The sequence below is a fragment of the Dromiciops gliroides genome, chromosome 4 (genome assembly GCF_019393635.1).
Source record: "Dromiciops gliroides isolate mDroGli1 chromosome 4, mDroGli1.pri, whole genome shotgun sequence".
Classification (NCBI taxonomy): Eukaryota; Metazoa; Chordata; class Mammalia; order Microbiotheria; family Microbiotheriidae; genus Dromiciops; species Dromiciops gliroides.
The window spans coordinates 3,528,296-3,547,820 of NC_057864.1; the positions used below are offsets into that span (position 1 = coordinate 3,528,296).

At 48.3% G+C, this 19,525-nt stretch overlaps 1 protein-coding gene across 3 annotated transcripts; it reads left to right on the plus strand.

Annotated features, from left to right (window-relative positions):
* The first annotated feature begins 170 nt into the window (after nt 1-170).
* On the plus strand, nt 171-14,199 carry LOC122726600 (quinone oxidoreductase-like). Of its 3 annotated transcripts, XM_043964425.1 has the most exons (10): nt 171-1,288; nt 5,726-5,888; nt 8,335-8,452; nt 8,771-8,923; nt 10,354-10,517; nt 10,721-10,772; nt 12,649-12,798; nt 13,370-13,471; nt 13,573-13,668; nt 13,891-14,199. In XM_043964425.1, exons 2-10 carry the CDS (start codon nt 5,833-5,835, stop codon nt 14,053-14,055), a joined length of 1,056 nt encoding a protein of 351 aa, XP_043820360.1. In that variant the 5' UTR covers nt 171-1,288; nt 5,726-5,832; the 3' UTR covers nt 14,056-14,199. The 3 variants fall into 3 exon arrangements, with proteins under 3 accessions (XP_043820360.1, XP_043820362.1, XP_043820361.1); XM_043964427.1 differs by lacking the exon at nt 171-1,288 and having other exon boundaries at nt 5,745-5,878; XM_043964426.1 differs by lacking the exons at nt 171-1,288; nt 5,726-5,888 and adding an exon at nt 7,089-7,666.
* The last annotated feature ends 5,326 nt before the right edge of the window (nt 14,200-19,525 follow it).

Consider the following 19,525-nt stretch of genomic DNA (forward strand, 5'->3'; position numbering starts at 1 on the left):
AGAGATCGTTTTCAACATATAAAAAACATTTGTTTTTATAGAATTTCTAGTTCCAAATTTTTCTTCTTCTCTTCCTCCCTCCCCCCTCCCCAAGACCGAAAGCAATCTGCTATAGGTTATACATGTACAATCACCTTAAACCTATTTCTGCATTAGTCATCTTGTGAAAGAAGAATCAGAACCAAAGGGAAAACCTCAAAGAAAACAAAACAAAAGTAGAAACGGTCTGGTTCGATCTGTATCCAGATTCCACAGTTCTCTTTTCTGAATGTGAAGAACATTTTCCATCATGAGTCCTGGGGAATCGTCTTCACTGTATTGCTGGGAAAAGCTAAGACTGTCACAGTTGATTGTCACACAGCGTTGCTGTTACTGTGTCCAGTGTTCTCCTGGTTCTGCTCACTTCACTCAGCATCTGTCCCCTTAAGTAATAAAGTAGATTATTAACACTGACTTCAGTGAGTTCTCAGTACCCTTTGGCGATGGAGGGAATGGAAGGCAAACCCTTGACCTCTGAGTGTCAACAGAGAGAGGAGGAGTTTGCTAAAACTCTGTGGGCCTCTTGGGTGAATGATGTGAGGCAGCCTTGCCAGAGTCTACCAGGGGCTCCCCCCTAACGTCCCTGTTCTTCCAGCTGCATCTTCCTGGACCTGCTGCCCTCTCACCCTCTCCCTAATCATGGGCTGACCCAAGGCTGCCCGTGTCCAGCCCCAGCCCCTGCCAGTTTGTATTTAAGGAGCCCTGCATCATTCTTGCATTCACGTGACCATTTCCAGCACTGTGGTGCCCGACCTTTGTGCCTGTTCTCAGAAATAAGCCCTGGCACGTGTGAAGCAGGAAAGTGCTTGTCTCCCTGGCTGCTGCCCACACGCCACCAGGATGCGCCATCTTGAAGGAGGGTCCAGTAGGGTTCAGGACCATACTTTGCTGCTGGTGAAAAAGATAATTCTCCCCAAACGGGGGGACTGAAAGAATGAGCTCTCCCACCCAATGGGCTTCCTGCCTGCAAAGGAAATGCCCAGAGGTTTATGGAAGAAGGCAGGAGGAGAGCTTGCCTCTTTTTCATCTGCCCTTATTCTTGGCTTTTTAGGATGATGGAAAGTTATTGGGGTTCAGGTGCCCCAGACCAGCCTATTGGAGGCTGACTTCTTCCAGGGCCTCACTCTCAGCTGGCTCTTCCACACGTGCTCAACCAAACCTTGCTGAGAGCCCCCAAAGAAAAACCAACAACAATGTATTCTTGTTCCTCAGAGAGATCCCCCCAGCCTGAAGGATTTACCTCTTCCAGGTAAAATAGGCTATGAATTATGCTCACAGGAAGCACTGTAGCAGAAATAATCAATATGAATAGCTCGCCTTAAGAGTTTAATAGGAAAATCCAAAATAAGGATCTGTGATTTCTGATTAAATCTTTGAGTACATATATTTATCTTTAATCACATTTCTATGTAATTGTATGCACACACATTCATAATTAGTTGTTGCCTGGAATGTTTTCTAATTAACTTTAAACTGTTAATTTATGGTTTATTCTGGTGACATGATCTGGAAGAAATTGCCCTGTATCAGGACTGAATGATGGCTTTGGGTTGGCTGTTTTCTTGCTTTGAATCCCTGGATGTGTCTTTCTGGTAGGAACGTGAAAGCCAGTTAGCGTCCTTGGTTTTCACCATCTTCTAAGATGAGAAATGATGTTTACTGTGAGTAGTTTGTTCTGCGGGAGCACCTCCCTCACCTTTGTAAGAGATAACGGGACCAGCCTAGGAGGGTGAGAAAACATCAGCTCTTGTAGAAGCCAGTGGGGGATGTTGCCGAGTCTGCCTTTGCGCTCCTGGATGACACCGCCCCAACAGTCCATTTTCTCCTGCCAGGAGGACTTGTCACCCTGATGTCTGGAAGGGGTCTGTTGTCCTCACTTTTCTCTCTGGACCTGACTCCTCGTCACTTGTTGAAGGGGACATGGGCATTTCTATCTTTGTTTCTCTGTCCTCTGAAAGTGGCGTGCCAAGTTTTTTTATGTTTTTAAGCATGTACTATTAAGTCTCCCAGGAGGCTGTGAGGGTCAGGGGATGGTAGGCTCCAAGTCAGAAAAACATGTTTTCCAGGCTCACCTCTGACAGCCTGACTGAGTGACTGGGCAAGGCACAACTTCTCCACAAAACTCTAGGAGGGGGAGCACAAGCTCCTTTGCTCATTACCTCTTCTTGTGCCATAGACTCCTTTGGGTAGGGAAGGAAATGGATCCACTGAGGTGTAAGCATTAGCAGGCAGAGGGCACCCCTGATTAGTAATGTACCTAGTTGGTTGGCACATGGAGTGACCACACAGTTAGACTGACAACCGTAAGATCTTACCTACTTATATTGTGCTCATATCTTCTACTCACTACTCACTCTGATTATACAAGAAAAATCAGGCACATGATTATAACAGCCATGATAAAGCATCCTTAACCCTGTTTGACAAGCAGTCATGCAGTAATAATTTTGCCTCAAAGCTAGATAGATGGCGGAATAGCCAGGTGGGAAACATTTCCTGTTTATCAGGAACACAGTGGGGGAACTGGGCTAGAAGGATCCTACCTTAGATGAGACCATGATCGTCCTCTTGGCTTTTTCCAAGATACCTCCACCTGTAGCAGCACATTCCCTCTGAGTAACTTGTGGCATTCTCTCAAGTGCTTGATTGCTGACTTAATGATCCTTCAGGCCTGAATTCAAAATGCAAAACCATATCCATTATAGTCCCCAAACAGTTTATCTTAAATAGCAAATTTCTACTCTCATGGAGTTGTAATGAGCAAAAGAAGTTTATCAGGAGACACATATATGTAAGAGGTTCCATACATATTTCTTTCTTTTTTTCATTTTCTTCTTCTCTAGTTTAAACTTATCCTGGTATAAAGGTCATTACAAATTGCTTTTATAAAATAAGCAAACATAAATTCTCAGTAAGACTATTCCTTGTGTAGGAATTTCATAATTAACATAGCCTATAACAGAAACAGGCAGGAGACTCATAATTTACAGTTGTTTCTAATTTTAACGCACACACACATTTCAAAGCTACTTTAAAATTGACCAATACTTTAGTTTGCAAGACTCTAAATATCCAACTAGATGTTCCAATCAAACTCAATTACTTTTTGGTTCTTCCCTGATTCATAGACTTTTTAATTGCAGGTAAGTACTTAAAGTGATAGTTTGCCCCCCTTTTTTTACCTCAAAATTTTCCAAACTTTACTTTCAAGTTCTCTGTTCACAGTGTCAGTGCAAACAGGGTATAACTTTCTTTCCACTTTGCTTTTACCACTCATATAAAATTTTCTAGACTTACTCTCTCTCATCCACCCCCCTGATACTGCTGCAGTCAGGTGGTGAGGAAGCAAGAGAAAAAGATTCTGTTTCTCATTCCCCCCCCCCAAAATATCTATGTAACTCCAAATAATTTAGTTAATAGTATGTTACTTCAGAACATGTGGTCAGCAGACCAACTGCTTCCTCACCCATTCATTCTACTTTTTAAGAGCATAGTACCTTAAAACAACATTAGGAATTTATTAACGCATTCGAAAGAAAACCAATTAATTACCAATAAGGTGTTCTTAGTTCAGTTGCATATGATTTTGCTCTATACTTTACACAGACAGGCTTTTTTCCCCCCATTTGTAGCAGCCCTTACAAGCAGAGGCACTTAAATGTTGACAGTGAGTGGCATGTATCACTGGAGTTAAGTAATTCTCAATTTTAATAGCTCTAGTTATCTTGCAGCTCAACCTTGTAGAATTTGAAGGGTTAATTTACAGATTAAGAGAGCCTTTGCCAACATTAATTACTTAAAAAAACCCAAACAACAAAAAACAGCTTTTACAATGTTCATATAAGGCTATGAGTGCCTAGGAAAGAATTTACATTCCAATGCCAAATTCAAATTCTGAGCTTTCCCCACCTTCCTAGCCCAGGCTCAGCTCAGGAAGGCTAAGGGTTTTAGAATCAGCTTTATGACTCACAACCAAACATTTCTGTAGATTGTCCACACAATTACAACATCTGACAGACCCATAAATGTACCTAAGACACATGAACAAAGCAACAACTGCGAGATAGTGGAGCTGGCTTCTTCCTATCTAGCCAACTCCAGGCCTGTCTACTTCACTTCTTTCATCTGCAGGTGTTACAATAAGAAAAGCATTCATTTCTTTTTGCCTCAGTCCAATTTTCCCCCAATTTTTAAGCATACACCTGAGGGGGAGGTGGGTTCACATGGAATTCTCTCTCCTTATCATGGTGGGTTGGGCTAGACCGCACCCCAAGGATGACAACCACACTTGTGTCCAAGGGGGTGCAACAGAAACCTGAGGAATGTTTTTCAAGTCAGGACATCTCCCGACTGTAAAGAAACAAAAATCCAGAAGTAGCCTGGCTAGTCAGACCTTAGAGCTTGGGCCTGTCCAATTCGACAGAGGGGAGAGCACAGTCTACACCCTATGGGGAGAATCCAAGAGCCAAATGAGCAGCCTCCTTTTTACCTGTCTGATGACTTTTCCCAGGTTTCAGTGCCATAATGTCGGGGGACTTATGGCCTGAACTGGGGGGCAAAAGATTGGAGGCGCATCGCGAATCTTGTAAAATAAAAATAGATTTATTAGGAGAGAGGAAGACACAGCTGGGGGACAGATGACTAGGGAAAACTGTGCCTTGGATAGATTTCTGCAGGTCCACGAACCCTCTTTCCTCTGCGGGAGGAAAGATGGCATCTGTCTTTCATTTAACCGCTGGCGTTTGTTATTTCCTTTAATGATGATTTTAAAATATTCTGAGTCTTTGACACGTAAAAGGTTGTGCCCCCTCCGCATAATGCTTAGGAGGCTGTGCTGTTTCATATGCCGCTTATGTTTCCATGGCAGACCAATTAGATGCCAGCTTCTTCCATTTGGATTAGTCTGGTGAGGTCTACCAGGACTCCCAGCACTGGGTCACTCCTCTGTGCTTGCAACTTTTAATTGGATGAGCTGTTTTCCAATGATCTCATCCGATTATCGGTCTGTGCTGTGCGGTAGCCGGCTCACACCTTCCACATGCCTCTCCGTAGTCCATTGGGTGATCCAGACCTTCATTCTTTGGACACTGCAGCATTGCATGACTCCAAATCACTGCAAGAATCTTTTATTTAATTTTTTAAAAAAAATTTATTTATTTATTTTTGAGTCATAAAAGTGTTTTATTATTTTCCAGTTACATGTAAAGGTAGGGTTGGTTTTTTTTGTGTTTTTTTTTGGTGAGGCAATTGGGGTTAAGTGACTTGCCCAGGGTCACACAGCTAGTGTTAAGTGTCTGATGCCGGATTTGAACCCAGGTACTCCTGACTCCAGGGCTGGTGCTCTATCCATTGTGCCACCTAGCTGCCCCAAAGGTAGTTTTTAACATTTGTTTTCATAAGATTTTGGGTTCCAAATTTTTCTCCCTCCCTCCCCCATTCCCAAGATGGAAAGCAATCTGATATAGGTTTTATATATATATATATATATATATATATATATATATATACATATATATATGTGTGTGTGTGTGTATATATATATAATCATTAAACATGTTTCTGCATCTGTCATGTTGTGAAAGAAGAATCAGAACACAAGGGGAAAACCTTAGAAAGAAAAACAAAAAAAGTAGAAACAGTATGATTCAATCTGCATCCAGAATCCACAATCTTTTTTTTTCTTTAGGCGGAGAACATTTCCCATCCTGAGGTTTTTGGAATTGCCTTGGATTGCTGAGAAGAGCCGAGTGTATCACAGTTGATCGTCACACAATATCGCTGCCTCTGTGCACGATGTTCTCCTGGTTCTGCTCACTTCACTCAGCATCTGTCCACTTAGGTCTTTCCAGGTTTTTCTGAAATCTGCTTGCTCATAGTTGCTTACAGCACAATAATATTCCATTCCATTCATATACCACAACTTGTTCAGCTATTCCCCAATTGATGGGCGTTCCCTCAATTCCCAATTCTTTGCTACCACAAAAAGAGCAGCTATAAATATTGGTGTACATGTGGGTCCTTTTCCCTTTTCTATGATTTCTTTGGGTACAGACCTAGTCATGGTATTACTGGGTCAAAGGGTGTGCACAGTCCCATGACCCTTGGGGCATCGTTCCAAACTGCTCTCCAGAACGGTGGGATCCCACCGCAAGAACCTTGTTACAAGCTGGGCCTTCCGGGAGAAGCATAGGCTCGTTAGGCACAGCCCAATTCCCACTGCCATCTCTTGGTTCCTCCAGCACAGGGCTAGGCACGCAGCAAAGGCTTAGTGAATGGATGCTTTTCCAGTGGCTGAGTCTGTGTCCATATTATTATTGCTGAAGTATCACATTAATGTGAGTTTTAGTATTATTATTGTTACCAGATAAAATGTGAAAGCTAATTTTTATTATTATTAATAGTAGAGTAGTACATAAAGACTAGGGTTGGCATTGTTATTATTGTTACTAAAGTAAAAATGGGAATGCTGGTTTTTGTCATGATGACTGTAATTGCTCTTATTACTGGTGCCGAGCAGCGTGGGAGTTAGCAGTGATACAGAAAGGGTGAGTGAGGGAAAGCAGTGGTCCTGATGACAGGATCCTGAGGCCACAGATTTAGAGAGAGAAGGCATCCCCAAGGTCACCTTCATTCTCCCCATGAGGAGCCTCAGGGCTGGAGGAGGGGAGGGGGGGGCTTGCTTATGGTCACCCAGTTGTCACTGGATCCAGGATCCAGGCTGGGATCCAAGGCCAATCAATAAATATTGTGGCCCTCCTACCTGCCAAGCACGGTGCTAGGTACTGGGCAAACTCAGGGTACCCAAGACGACAAATAGGTCTGGAAGTATGGATGGCATTAATATCAATATATAGGTACCTGGGGAAGGGTTGGGGAAAAGGTATGTGCCACCTGGGCACAGAATACCAGGCCTGGAATCAGGAAGACCTGCATTCACATCCTGCTTCAGACACTTTATATCTGTGTGACCTTGGACAAGTCACTGCACTGCTGCCAGCCACAGTTTCCTCATCTGTCAAGTGGGAATAATAATGGCTCCCAGAGTGGTTGTAAGAATCCAATGAGATAATGGTTGTCATAATTATCAAGCACTTAGCACAGTGTGTGGCCCACAATAGAGTATCTAAATGTCAGCTATCAGGATCATTACAAAATGGAAAGGCAGTATGTGGCAGAGCTGGCGTTGGAACCCATCTTCTGCTCCTAGAGGTAGGCTCTTAGCCTTTAAGAAAAGTGTATCTGGCTAGATTGGCTTTGCTTCCTGTTTTTTCGCATGGATCCCTGGGAAGGGGTCAAAGTCTCCTTGAGAGTCACAATAACTTTGCCCCTCCCATCCCCACCCTCTCCCAGGCACCCTGGAGGAAGTTGGAAAAGAAGTCCCAGTGTGGGGAGGCTTGGCAGCTTCTGTGATGATCAGGACCATTGGCCTTTACTTGAATAACTGAGCTATTTGACCCAAAGGTCCATGCTGTTGGTGGTGATTTGGGGAGGAGGCAAGGCCCTGGACTGGGGGCTGCCCATCCAGACCCTGCTGCTGCCACTGGCTCAAGCCAGAAGGTTTTGGGGCCCCAGCATCCCAGGGCTGGGGCTCAAAGGGTCGTCTGAGCTCCCTCATCTGGCCAGAGAGGTGGGTGACTCCCCCAGGGTGACCTAGGAAGGAAGTGGCCAAGCCACGATTGGAATTCGGCTCCTGGGCTCACCCCCTGCTGGGTCCAGGAAAGGGGCCCTGGTTTGACTGTATTGGAGAGAGGAGCCCTGGGGGGTGTGGGAGGGGGTCAAGAAGGGACCTGTCCATTTTCTCTCTAGCTGCCCTTGTGCAGGTGGAGAGCTCTTCTCTGTGTTGGTTTGGGCGGCCTGGCAGCCCTGAGCCCCCTCATGAAACCCAGCAGGCAGGGGGGTGTTGGCAGAGCCCTTTGCTTCCCACACACAGGAAGAGCCTGGATCAGTGTCCATGGATAGGCTGATCGATGGGCTGGCACGCTTTCCCATGCAGAAGCCCCATTTGCACCATTCCTTCTCCTCTCGGACCCAGTGACCTTGGGTGTGTGCCTGGCTGGCTCCCAGGCCCTTCTGAGGCAGCAGCCCAAAGGTACTGGTGAAGTGGGATCAACCAGAAGAGAGCCTGGGGGTGTTTGCCTTTGTGGCTGAGGCTTTGTAAGGGGAGACCCCCTCCCAGAAGAGAGACCCCTGCAAGCAGGTGGAGGTCCTGGCTTGAAGGGAAGGATCGCTGACCCTGGGCCCTGCAGCAGCTCGGGCACAGATGAGGTCTGACTAGATTTTCTCCCCTCCCCCCAGGACAGCCATGGCCACCCCAAAGAAGCTGATGAAAGCCATCAGGGTCTTCGAGTTTGGCGGCCCAGAAGTGCTAAAGCTGCAGGATGATGTCCCTGTGCCAGAGCCCGGAGACAATGAGGTGGGCATCCCGGGGGCTGCAGGCAGGGCGTGGGAGATGGCCCCAGCGGACAGGGATCCCGGCAGGCAGGGGCCCTGGTGGATAGGGAGATGCCCCCGCCAGGCAGGGACCCCGGTCCCAGGGTCAGGGAGATGGCCCCAGGGGGCAGAGACCCCGGCCCCAGGGTCAGGGAGGCAGCCCTGGCGGGCAGGGACCCCAGCCCCAGGCGCCTTCTCACTAGAGGAATCCTGAGGGAATATGGTAGCGCTGCTGGGCTTCTGACAATGGGGCTGTGCCCCTGAATCAGCATCCTTCAGAGCTGGCTCTGCTGCCCTGCAGGTGCTGATCAAAGTCTTCGTGTGTGGGATCAACACCGTGGAGAACTGTATTCAATCTGGGACCCACATCTGGACCCCAGCTCTGCCCTACACACCCGGCACGGACGTGTCAGGGGTCGTGGAAGCCGTGGGGAAGCACGTGAAGAACTTCAAGGTATCCCCCTTAGAGCTTCCCTTCTTAAAATGCCTTCACGCCCCTAGATCTGTGGGGAGTCCTGGGCCGGCTAGGCTGGTGTCTTCAGGACAGACTAGAACCCCTCCCTTAGGTGCTCCTGGACCCCGGGCCACTCTCACCTGGATGAAGCCCGGCCCTTGTTCCTGCTTCCAGGCTCAGCCCTGCTGGGCTCTCCTTTGATGCTCAGGTGCTGGGAGTGGGGGTTGGGGGGCACCTGAAGGAGGGTCAGAAGCAGGAGCGGGTATGGGCATCATTGGGGTGAATGCAGCTCCAGGGCTGGGCCCCAGATCTCTCCCGGCTCCATGGATAGATCTCAGGGGGACCCTGCACTTGGGTGGGGTGACTGATAGCTTTATGTCACTACCCCCCGATTTCCTCTGTGGTCCTCCGTGTGTGTCTTGTGATTCTGAGAAGGGGCATATGGGTGTCCCCAGACCCTGTTCTGTCTAACGGGACCTTTCCCTTCCCCTGGGAAGGAGTGGGCGGTCTCCACATTGTGTGTGTCCCTCATAGCATGGCGGGTGCTTGGGGTCCACAAAACTCACACCTGGCACAGCACCTGTGATAGATCATGGGTATAGGGACCTCCCAGGGGAGGGAACTCCCTCTGTTGGTGCAGGCTGGTGCCCTCTGTGCCCTCGTACACTTGGGAAGGTCAGCCCTCCCTGGGACATCAAATGGTCATTGGATTCAATTGAAACCAGATGTGGGAGGGATGCTTCTAGAATGTGGTGGTCATGAAAGGTGTGGGGGAGGAAGGCAGTGCCATCTCTCTGCCCCTTGGGTGCGTGCGCTCCCACTGGGCAGAGTGTCCAGCACAGAGCAGGCCCAGTCTGGCAGGAAGGCCAATCCACCATCTGCCTGGCATGTGGTTTGAGCAAGGGAGTGACTGGTGCCTTAGGGGTCAGTTTTGGCCAACATTGTGAGCCCTGGCAAGGGCACTGTTGGGCATGGGGGGTAGAGAAAGCGGTCCCCCAGGACATGGCCGTCAGCAAGACCTGGGTTCAAGGACTGGCCCTGTGGCTCTCAGGGTTGGTGCCAGGCTGAAAAGCCAGCCCATCCTCTGCTATAAGCCTGTGCCTCCCACCCCCCACCTTTGAAAATTCAACAGGACAAGCACAGCCAGGACCACCCCTCCCCCAGGATCTTAGCCCACAGCTCCTGGGCAAGGTGCCCTCATCTGCCCCCTACCTGGGATGCCCTCATCTGTGCCTACCAGAATGCCTCCATTCCCCCCCTCGCAGAATGCCCTCATCTGCCCCCTAGCTGGGATGCCCTCATCTGTGCCCACCAAAATGCCTCCATTCCCCCCCCTTGCAGGATGCCATCATCTGCCCCTTTCCTCCACTATGAAAGACACAGCCTGTCCCCAGTCCCTCAGGCCTTCTCCCCCTCATCTTTCCCAACAGATCGGAGACAAAGTTTTCACCACCAATACGGTCACAGGGGGGTACGCCGAATACACCGTTGCCTCCCAGGACACGGTTTTCCTGTTGCCTGAGAAACTGGGTTTCGCTCAAGGTGCATGCATTGGCATTCCCTATTTCACGGCCTACCGTGCCCTGATACACAAGTAAGGACCTGCCCGGGGGCAGCCCTCGTGGAGGGGGTGGGCTGACCTGGTCTGCTCCAGGACATTTGTGAAGTGCTCTTCACACCCCAGCCTGGGGACTTGTGGGAATGCCCCTCAGAGCTGGCCGGGACAGCTCCATGCATGGGGGAGGTGGCCAGCTCGGGCCCCGCAGGACGTCCTCACGGCTGTGCTCTCTGTTCCAGGGCCCAGGCCACACCCGGAGAGACTGTCCTCATTCACGGGGCCAGTGGAGGAGTGAGTATTCTGGCTCAGGGACGGTCCTGGCGCTGGGGACCGCCCGAGGGTCAGTGACCACACCAGCCTTTGCCCTGGCCTGGGGTCTTTGATGGGGTGGGGGGTGGAGTGGGAGCCCCCATGCCCAGGTCGAGGGCTGGTTCCTGCCTGGGCCTGATGCCCGCCTTGGATTCTGAGGTTTGGGGCTCTCCCGTCGTGCCAGCTCCGCTCTTGGGGGTGGCAGCCACCTCTGAACAAAGGACATTCGGATGCTCTGGGGCAGATGCAGAGTCTTGGGCCGGGCCTTGGTTCCATGGGAGGAGGCGGGAGGATATAAAATCGCCTGGCCAAGGGGTCAGTGGGCAGTTAGTGGAGGATGAGGCCCCGCTAGGGGGAGACCCCCTGCCTCTGGCCTGGCCTGGCTGTGTGACTGGCCACCCTCAGCCTATCCCACAAGCCCTTTAGGGACAGCCACAGCGCTGGAGGGATAGGCTTTGCAAGGGGGTCTCTTTCCTGCCCCAGTGCAGCCGGAGGCTGGGCCTTGTGTGCCAGCCTGACAGCTGGGCCTCCCGCAGTGAAGCCAGCGTCTCTAGGGTTTCCATCGGTACACAGCCCCAGGCTCCCCATGGCAGCCTGTGCTTGCATCACTCAGTTAGGGCACCCCACTCGACGTGGCTGCCCAGCAAGGTGAGGACAGGTGAGGTGGCTCAGGCTGGGGCAGTGGGCACCAGGGCCAACTGGCACAAGAGAAACCTGCTTTCTAGACCTTTTTGTAAAGAGAGATAGTAGAGACTTTTCATACAGCTCTTTGGTGTGTGTAAGGACCTATATTAGTCTTAGTCAAAGTTCCTGTATTCAAATTGCACCTCTGATGCCCACAACATGTATAACTTGCAAAAAAAGGCCCCTCCTTTCTCAGACCTCAGTTTCTTTTTTCTGTTTTTTGGGTTTTTTGGTGAGGCAATTGGGGTTAAGTGACTTGCACAGGGTCACACAGCTAGTAGGTGTCAAGTGTCTGAGGCCAGATTTGAACTCAGGTGCTCCTGAATCCAGGGCCAGTGCTCTATCCACTGTACCACCTAGCTGCCCCTCAGTCCTCAGTTTCTTCATCTGTAAAAGAACCGTTTGGGGTCAGGTGACTTCCCAAACCCCTTCCAGTCCTAAATCTGTGATTCCAGGACCTTGGACAAATCACTGATTCTACCTGGGCCTCAGTTTCCTGAACTGTAAATTGAAGGGTTTGGACTGGACGGCTCTGAGGCTCCTTCCTGCTCTGCGTCTGTGACCCTTCCTAATTAGCAGTAGTAACAATGATAACCCACATTAGGGGCATCCCAGCTGTGTACCCCAGGCTCTGTACCCAGTGGTTTTTATATTGGGGGTCTCACTGGAGACTCACAACAATCCTGGGAGGCAGGTTTTGTCATTATCCCCATTTTAGTGTTCAATGAACTGAGTTAAACCTGGGTAAAGTGACTTGCTCAGGGAAGTGTCTGAGGCCAGATTGGAACTCGGGTCTTCTTGACTCTGGGCCTGGTGCTCTGCATCCCATCCCCTCGAACTTGCTAAAGTAAAGATTCTGTGAGCTGTGTGACCTTGGGTACTTCTCTCATTATCCCAGAACTCCCATCTTGGCAATGGGGGTTGACCTAGATGCCCCCGATCCATAGTGTGGCATTCTCTCTGGGCCTGTGCCAACCCCAGAGCTCCCCTGGACCGCGGGGTCCCTCAGAGGCGCAGCCCCGTGTCGGGCCAGTATGGATGTCACCAACGTTTGTGTCGGCCTAGCGTGTGCTTGTCTTGGTCTCTTTCCTGTGCGGAGACCTTGGCTGTAAGTCCACGGGGACAGGCATCACTTGCACAGTAAGGCACCGATGTGGTTTCCTTTCTCTCTGAGGTTGGCGTGGCGGCCTGCCAGATGGCGAGAGCTTACGGTCTCAAGGTTCTGGGCACTGCTAGTACGGACCTGGGGACGAGAATCGCTCGTGTGAACGGAGCTCACAAGGTCTTCGATCACACAGAGACTGACTATGTCGACAAAATCAAGATGGGGTGGCCGAGTGCCCTTGTCCTGGGGGCAGCATCCCCAGGGCTTAGCACAGGGCCTGGCCCATGCGAGGGGTATAATCATGAGAGGCAGCATTTGTAAAGCTCCCACTGTGTGCTGGGCCCTTGTGCTCAGCACTTTACAGTGGTTACAGTGACAGAGCAGAGGTTGGGGAGGCTGGGACCCTGTGGGCAGGCCCACCTACTGCCTGTGTCTCCATCCTCCTCCTTGGTCAGTGGGCCCAGAGTGCAAGGCGGGGCTGGGCCAGCCGAAGGGAGGGGGCTTGGTGCTCCAGAAACGCTTGTGAGTTAGGAGCCTCAGTTTTCACACCTGTAAAATGGGGCTCCTCATGTCTCACCTCTTTCACAACATCGAGAGGCTCCGCCAAGATGGCATCAGCTCTGAGGCTCTGCTGGGCCTCAGTTTGGGAGGGGTCCTCCCGTGTGCACCTCAGGGAGGCTCAGCACCTGGTGGGGCTTTCTTGGTGCCCATTGCACCATCTCATGGGCAGCTCCAAAAGATGCGGGGCCTGGGGGGCATTAGTCACCAATACACTTGTACTGTGCTGTAGGAATATGTTGGGGAGGAAGGAGTGAACGTGATCATTGAAATGCTTGCTAATGTCAACCTCAGCAAAGACTTGCAGCTTCTTTCCCAAGGAGGACGAGTGATAGTGAGTACTTGGGACCCCTGGAGGATGTGGCTCAACCCCCCCCCTCCCAGCCTGGTGCTCAGTGCCCCCTTCCATGTGCCCCCCTCTTCTTTGTGCCTCAGATTGTTGGCTCCAGGGGCCCCATAGAAATAAACCCCAGGGACACCATGAAGAAGGAGGCCAGCATCATTGGAGTCAGCTTGTATTCCTCCTCCAAGGCAAGTGCCCTGACCCCTGTTCCTGTGATTCCCAGCGGGTTCTCCCAGTCTGCCTTGTGTCCTGGCCCTGGGCAGGCAGTCTGTGCAAGAGCCCTGTGGATGCCTTCCCACAGTGTATCAAAGACACGGTTCTGAAGGAGCCGGCTCTCAATGTCTTTGGGGATGCTCTGGGAACACCTCGGCTCCACTGAAGTTGGGACTGAATCTTCCCCTTTGGTGCAGGAGGAGTCCCAGCAGTGTCTGGATGCCATTCTGGCTGGCATTGAGTCGGGCTGGCTGTGCCTAGGGATCGGGCCTCACTATGACCTGAAGCATGTCGCCTGGGCCTACAAAGACATGAATGGCGAGGCGGCTTCGGGAAAGAAGATTCTGATAATGCCTTCATGACGCTAAGTCCCCTGAGGACCAAAGCTGCTCTGGAAACGCTTCTGCCCTGCCCTTCTGGGCATCAGCAGTGCCTGTGCGGCCCTACCTTCCCGCCCCGGCAGTCTCCACTTCGCCATTGTGGGCATTCATCAATAAAGTAGGTTATCAACAATGGCTCCCAGTGTGTTTGTCCTGCTCTTTGCAGATGGAGGGAACGGCGGGCAAACCCTTGGCCTCCGAGTGACCCCGCTAAGCCACATCAAGCGAGCAGAGCCACAGGGACAACGTCACAATCCCAGGAGTCCTTGGGGCCCATTCTGGGTCACTGTTAAAGGCCAAAGGGGAAAAATATACCCAGACAGAGGGAGGGCAAAGGGAGGGAGGCCATCAAGGGGAGGACGCCAAAAGATAAAGGCCTGGGCTGGGTGAGGAGGGGGCTGGGGATCATTTAGCAAAACAAATAGAGAGTCCTTGTGATGGCTCAGAAAGGTGCTTCTTAGCCTGGATCTCAGCCCAGCCCCTATATTCTTGGTGTGTAACTCGGTCCGTCCTAGTCTTTCTGGTCAGCCCTCAGATGCTCTGTGTGCATAGGAAGGCTGTCACCCTGCCCACAGAGCCAAGCATTAAAAGGAAAGACCTTTGCCAAATAGATCTGTAGGAAATCAAAGGGGAGGGATGCTAAGGATGTTCTAAGACACCAAGAAATAGAAGAGAATATGAAGTGTTTCATCATAAAAACTACTGATCTGGAGAACAGATCAAGGAGAAATAACAAGGGTAGTTGGACTACCTGAAAATTATGCTTAACAAAAAGAATCTTGATACAAAATTACAAAAAATTATCAAGAAAAATTGCCCTGAGGGTCTAGAACAAATGCCAAAGCATAAATAGAAAAAATCCACTGATCACCACCTCAAAGATATCCCAAGAGGAAAACATAGGGGAATATCATAACCAAGTTTCAGAGCTCTCAGGTTAAGGACAAAACATGCAAGCCACAAGGAAAAATAAGCAATTAAAATATCATGGAGCCACAGTAAGGATCACACAAGACCTAGCAGCTTCTATGCTGAATGTGCATAGGTCTTGGAACATTCTATTGCACAGAGCAACAGAGCTGGGGTTACAACCCATGGCAGCTTACCCAGCAAAGTTAAGTATGATGCTGGAGGAGAAAAAATAGACATCTAACAAACTGAGAGACTTTTATGTGTCTGGGACCAAAACAGCAGAACTTGGGGGAAAATTGGGCACATAAAATCCAGGAGAAATAAAAGGCCAGCATTCAAGACTGATTGCAAGGGACTCTAAAGTCAAACTGTTTGCTTCTTGTGTGTGAAAAGTTCTCAGTGCATTTGCAATGGTCATGCTTCTTGGGGTGGTTGGGAAGAAGTGCTTGGGCTGAGCTGTGTGTGATGGGGTGATTCTGAAAAGGAGGGATGATGTCACACAAAGGAGCTGTACAAGGAAAAATTGATACATGAGAAGCCAGTGCTGGGCGGGTAGTGCTGGAGCCTTATGCGCATTGGCAATGGGTTAAAGAGGAAAGAACATTCATCTAAAAGGGCAGAAGGGCGAATAGAATGAGAAAGATAGTGAGGAAGAATAGGGAGAAAAATATTTTACGAAATTCTTGTAGCTTAGAATGTGGATGGGATGAAATTGCCTATAAAATGGAAATGGGTAGCAGATTAATCATTTGAATTCAACAATGTGTTGCTTTGAGGAAATGCTATAAAAATGAGAGACAGGCAAAAAGATAAAACAAAGGGCAGGAGTAGAATTTATTATGTAAATAAAAGTAACAGTAGGAAGCATGATCTCAGAAAAAAGTTAAAGCTAAAATAGATTTAATCAAGAGAAAAATAGGGTAAATACACAGTGTCAGAGGTGTTATTTAATATTGTTTTAGACCATTTAAAATTATTAGACAGTATAAAATACATGAGAGTGTACCTGTCAAGACAGACACAGGAATTATATGAATATAAACGTAAAATACTTTTATATAAAATAAGGTCAAATCAAGATAACTGGAATAATATTGTTCATGAGTAGGTAAAGCTAATAAATTTTTTAAAAATGACAATTTTACCTAACCTATTTTTTCAGTGCCAACCTCAAACATTACTAAAGACATTATTTTACTGAGTTAGAAAAAATAAGAACAAAGTTCATTTGGAAGAACAAAAGGTCAGGACTTTCAAGGAAACTGGGGAAGCAGATTCATCTATATCTGACCTTTATACTATAAGGTGAGAGCATTGCTAAAGTGTAAAATGGATAATTTCTATTATTTTAATGAAGACTTTCTTGTAGAAATAAAACCAACATAGCCAAGAGTAGAAGGTATGCAGAAAATTGGGAAGAATCTCATAGACAATCCATCAGATAGGATGTGATTGTGTTGGAACATTGCTGTGGTGTAGAAGAAGATGAACTGGTTGGCTTAGAAAGGCATGAAAAGACTTGGACTTGTGAAGGAAGATGTTGTCCACCTTCAGAAAAGCAAAAGACAGGTAGAAATAAGCAGAGTATGGTCTTACATATATGTGTATTGGTGTATATGTGTATATACCTGTATGTTTATAGATATCTCTGTCTATCTGTCTCTGTTTCTGTCTCTCATCTATCTCTCATCTATCTATCCATCTATCTATCTATCTATCTATCTATCTATCTATCTATCTATCTATCTATCTATCTATCCATCTATCTATCTATCATCTATCTATCTATCTATCCATCTATCCATCTATCTATCCATCCATCCATCCATCCATCCATCCATCCATCCATCCATCCATCCATCTATCTATCTATCTATCTATCTATCTATCTATCTATCTATCTATCTATCTATCTATCTATCTATCTATCTATCTATCTATCTATCCATCTCTGTGTTTACCTTCTTTAAGGGAGAAAAAATTACTTAGCAAAGAATAAAAGGCAACTACAAAGAAGCAAAGAAAACCTGGGTAGATTTGAAAACAATGAGAGCGGTATTTATTATATAGGTTTTCTTGAAATGGAAATTTTTTTTTATTTAATCTTGAATCCTCTTTTATATACCGCCATGTACATGACAATGTTCTTGGTTTTTTTTCCTATTCTCATTTTGTATTTGTTTACAATGAACGAAAAACTCACCAAAAAACAAAGGAACTAAAAAGGGATGTGTTTTTAGAGGACTGACTACTACTCTAGAATTTATTTTGGGATCCTCTGTGGGGGAGGGAAATCACTAGGGTGACGGGAACCACATCAAAAGTCATTGGGGAACACTGAACAAAATAAATAAAAGTTGTGTACAAAAGAGATGATGTGTATTCGAAGTCCATAATCACGTGAGTCATTCACCACGAGCTGGCCTGGGACTGTCCTCTCAACCGAGAGAGGACTCTGGGGTCCTTTCAGGTGAATGATGTGAGGCAGCCTTGCCAGAGTCTACCAGGGGCTCCCCCCTAACGTCCCTGTTCTTCCAGCTGCATCTTCCTGGACCTGCTGCCCTCTCACCCTCTCCCTAATCATGGGCTGACCCAAGGCTGCCCGTGTCCAGCCCCAGCCCCTGCCAGTTTGTATTTAAGGAGCCCTGCATCATTCTTGCATTCACGTGACCATTTCCAGCACTGTGGTGCCCGACCTTTGTGCCTGTTCTCAGAAATAAGCCCTGGCACGTGTGAAGCAGGAAAGTGCTTGTCTCCCTGGCTGCTGCCCACACGCCACCAGGATGCGCCATCTTGAAGGAGGGTCCAGTAGGGTTCAGGACCATACTTTGCTGCTGGTGAAAAAGATAATTCTCCCCAAACGGGGGGACTGAAAGAATGAGCTCTCCCACCCAATGGGCTTCCTGCCTGCAAAGGAAATGCCCAGAGGTTTATGGAAGAAGGCAGGAGGAGAGCTTGCCTCTTTTTCATCTGCCCTTATTCTTGGCTTTTTAGGATGATGGAAAGTTATTGGGGTTCAGGTGCCCCAGACCAGCCTATTGGAGGCTGACTTCTTCCAGGGCCTCACTCTCAGCTGGCTCTTCCACACGTGCTCAACCAAACCTTGCTGAGAGCCCCCAAAGAAAAACCAACAACAATGTATTCTTGTTCCTCAGAGAGATCCCCCCAGCCTGAAGGATTTACCTCTTCCAGGTAAAATAGGCTATGAATTATGCTCACAGGAAGCACTGTAGCAGAAATAATCAATATGAATAGCTCGCCTTAAGAGTTTAATAGGAAAATCCAAAATAAGGATCTGTGATTTCTGATTAAATCTTTGAGTACATATATTTATCTTTAATCACATTTCTATGTAATTGTATGCACACACATTCATAATTAGTTGTTGCCTGGAATGTTTTCTAATTAACTTTAAACTGTTAATTTATGGTTTATTCTGGTGACATGATCTGGAAGAAATTGCCCTGTATCAGGACTGAATGATGGCTTTGGGTTGGCTGTTTTCTTGCTTTGAATCCCTGGATGTGTCTTTCTGGTAGGAACGTGAAAGCCAGTTAGCGTCCTTGGTTTTCACCATCTTCTAAGATGAGAAATGATGTTTACTGTGAGTAGTTTGTTCTGCGGGAGCACCTCCCTCACCTTTGTAAGAGATAACGGGACCAGCCTAGGAGGGTGAGAAAACATCAGCTCTTGTAGAAGCCAGTGGGGGATGTTGCCGAGTCTGCCTTTGCGCTCCTGGATGACACCGCCCCAACAGTCCATTTTCTCCTGCCAGGAGGACTTGTCACCCTGATGTCTGGAAGGGGTCTGTTGTCCTCACTTTTCTCTCTGGACCTGACTCCTCGTCACTTGTTGAAGGGGACATGGGCATTTCTATCTTTGTTTCTCTGTCCTCTGAAAGTGGCGTGCCAAGTTTTTTTATGTTTTTAAGCATGTACTATTAAGTCTCCCAGGAGGCTGTGAGGGTCAGGGGATGGTAGGCTCCAAGTCAGAAAAACACGTTTTCCAGGCTCACCTCTGACAGCCTGACTGAGTGACTGGGCAAGGCACAACTTCTCCACAAAACTCTAGGAGGGGGAGCACAAGCTCCTTTGCTCATTACCTCTTCTTGTGCCATAGACTCCTTTGGGTAGGGAAGGAAATGGATCCACTGAGGGTGGTACAGAGGTGGAGGGCAGGAGGATGTATGATGCTGGGAGAAGGGAGTCCAAAGTGAAGAGATTGATGAAGGTCTAGTGACTGGGACACAGTGACTGAGTTGTGATCGGGACCTCTCAGAAACAAATACTTCATGCATTGACCTACTGAGGGATGACTGTTTTCCCTAGGAACCCATTTCCCCAAAGTATCTTCCTGTTAGCAATACTTGGTGCACCCAGAGGCCTTTGAAGTGATACCATCCTCTAGAACAGCAAAGGAAGCCATACCCAAGAGTGCCGGGAGGAGAATGAGGGCATTACCCCAGCCACCCATGGAAAGAGCCATGGGCAGTAGTGTGGCACCTAACAATGATGATGGATGGGGAGCCCAGGGGCTGGGG

Coding starts and splice junctions, on each gene's coding strand:
- LOC122726600 (XM_043964425.1), top strand. CDS start 5,833: ATGTTCTCCTGGTTCTGCTCACTTCACTCAGCATCTGTCCACTTAGGT. Junction 5,889..8,334: donor GTCCACTTAGGTCTTTCCAG/GTTTTTCTGAAA, acceptor CCCTCCCCCCAG/GACAGCCATGGCCACCCCAA. Junction 8,924..10,353: donor AGCACGTGAAGAACTTCAAG/GTATCCCCCTTA, acceptor CTTTCCCAACAG/ATCGGAGACAAAGTTTTCAC.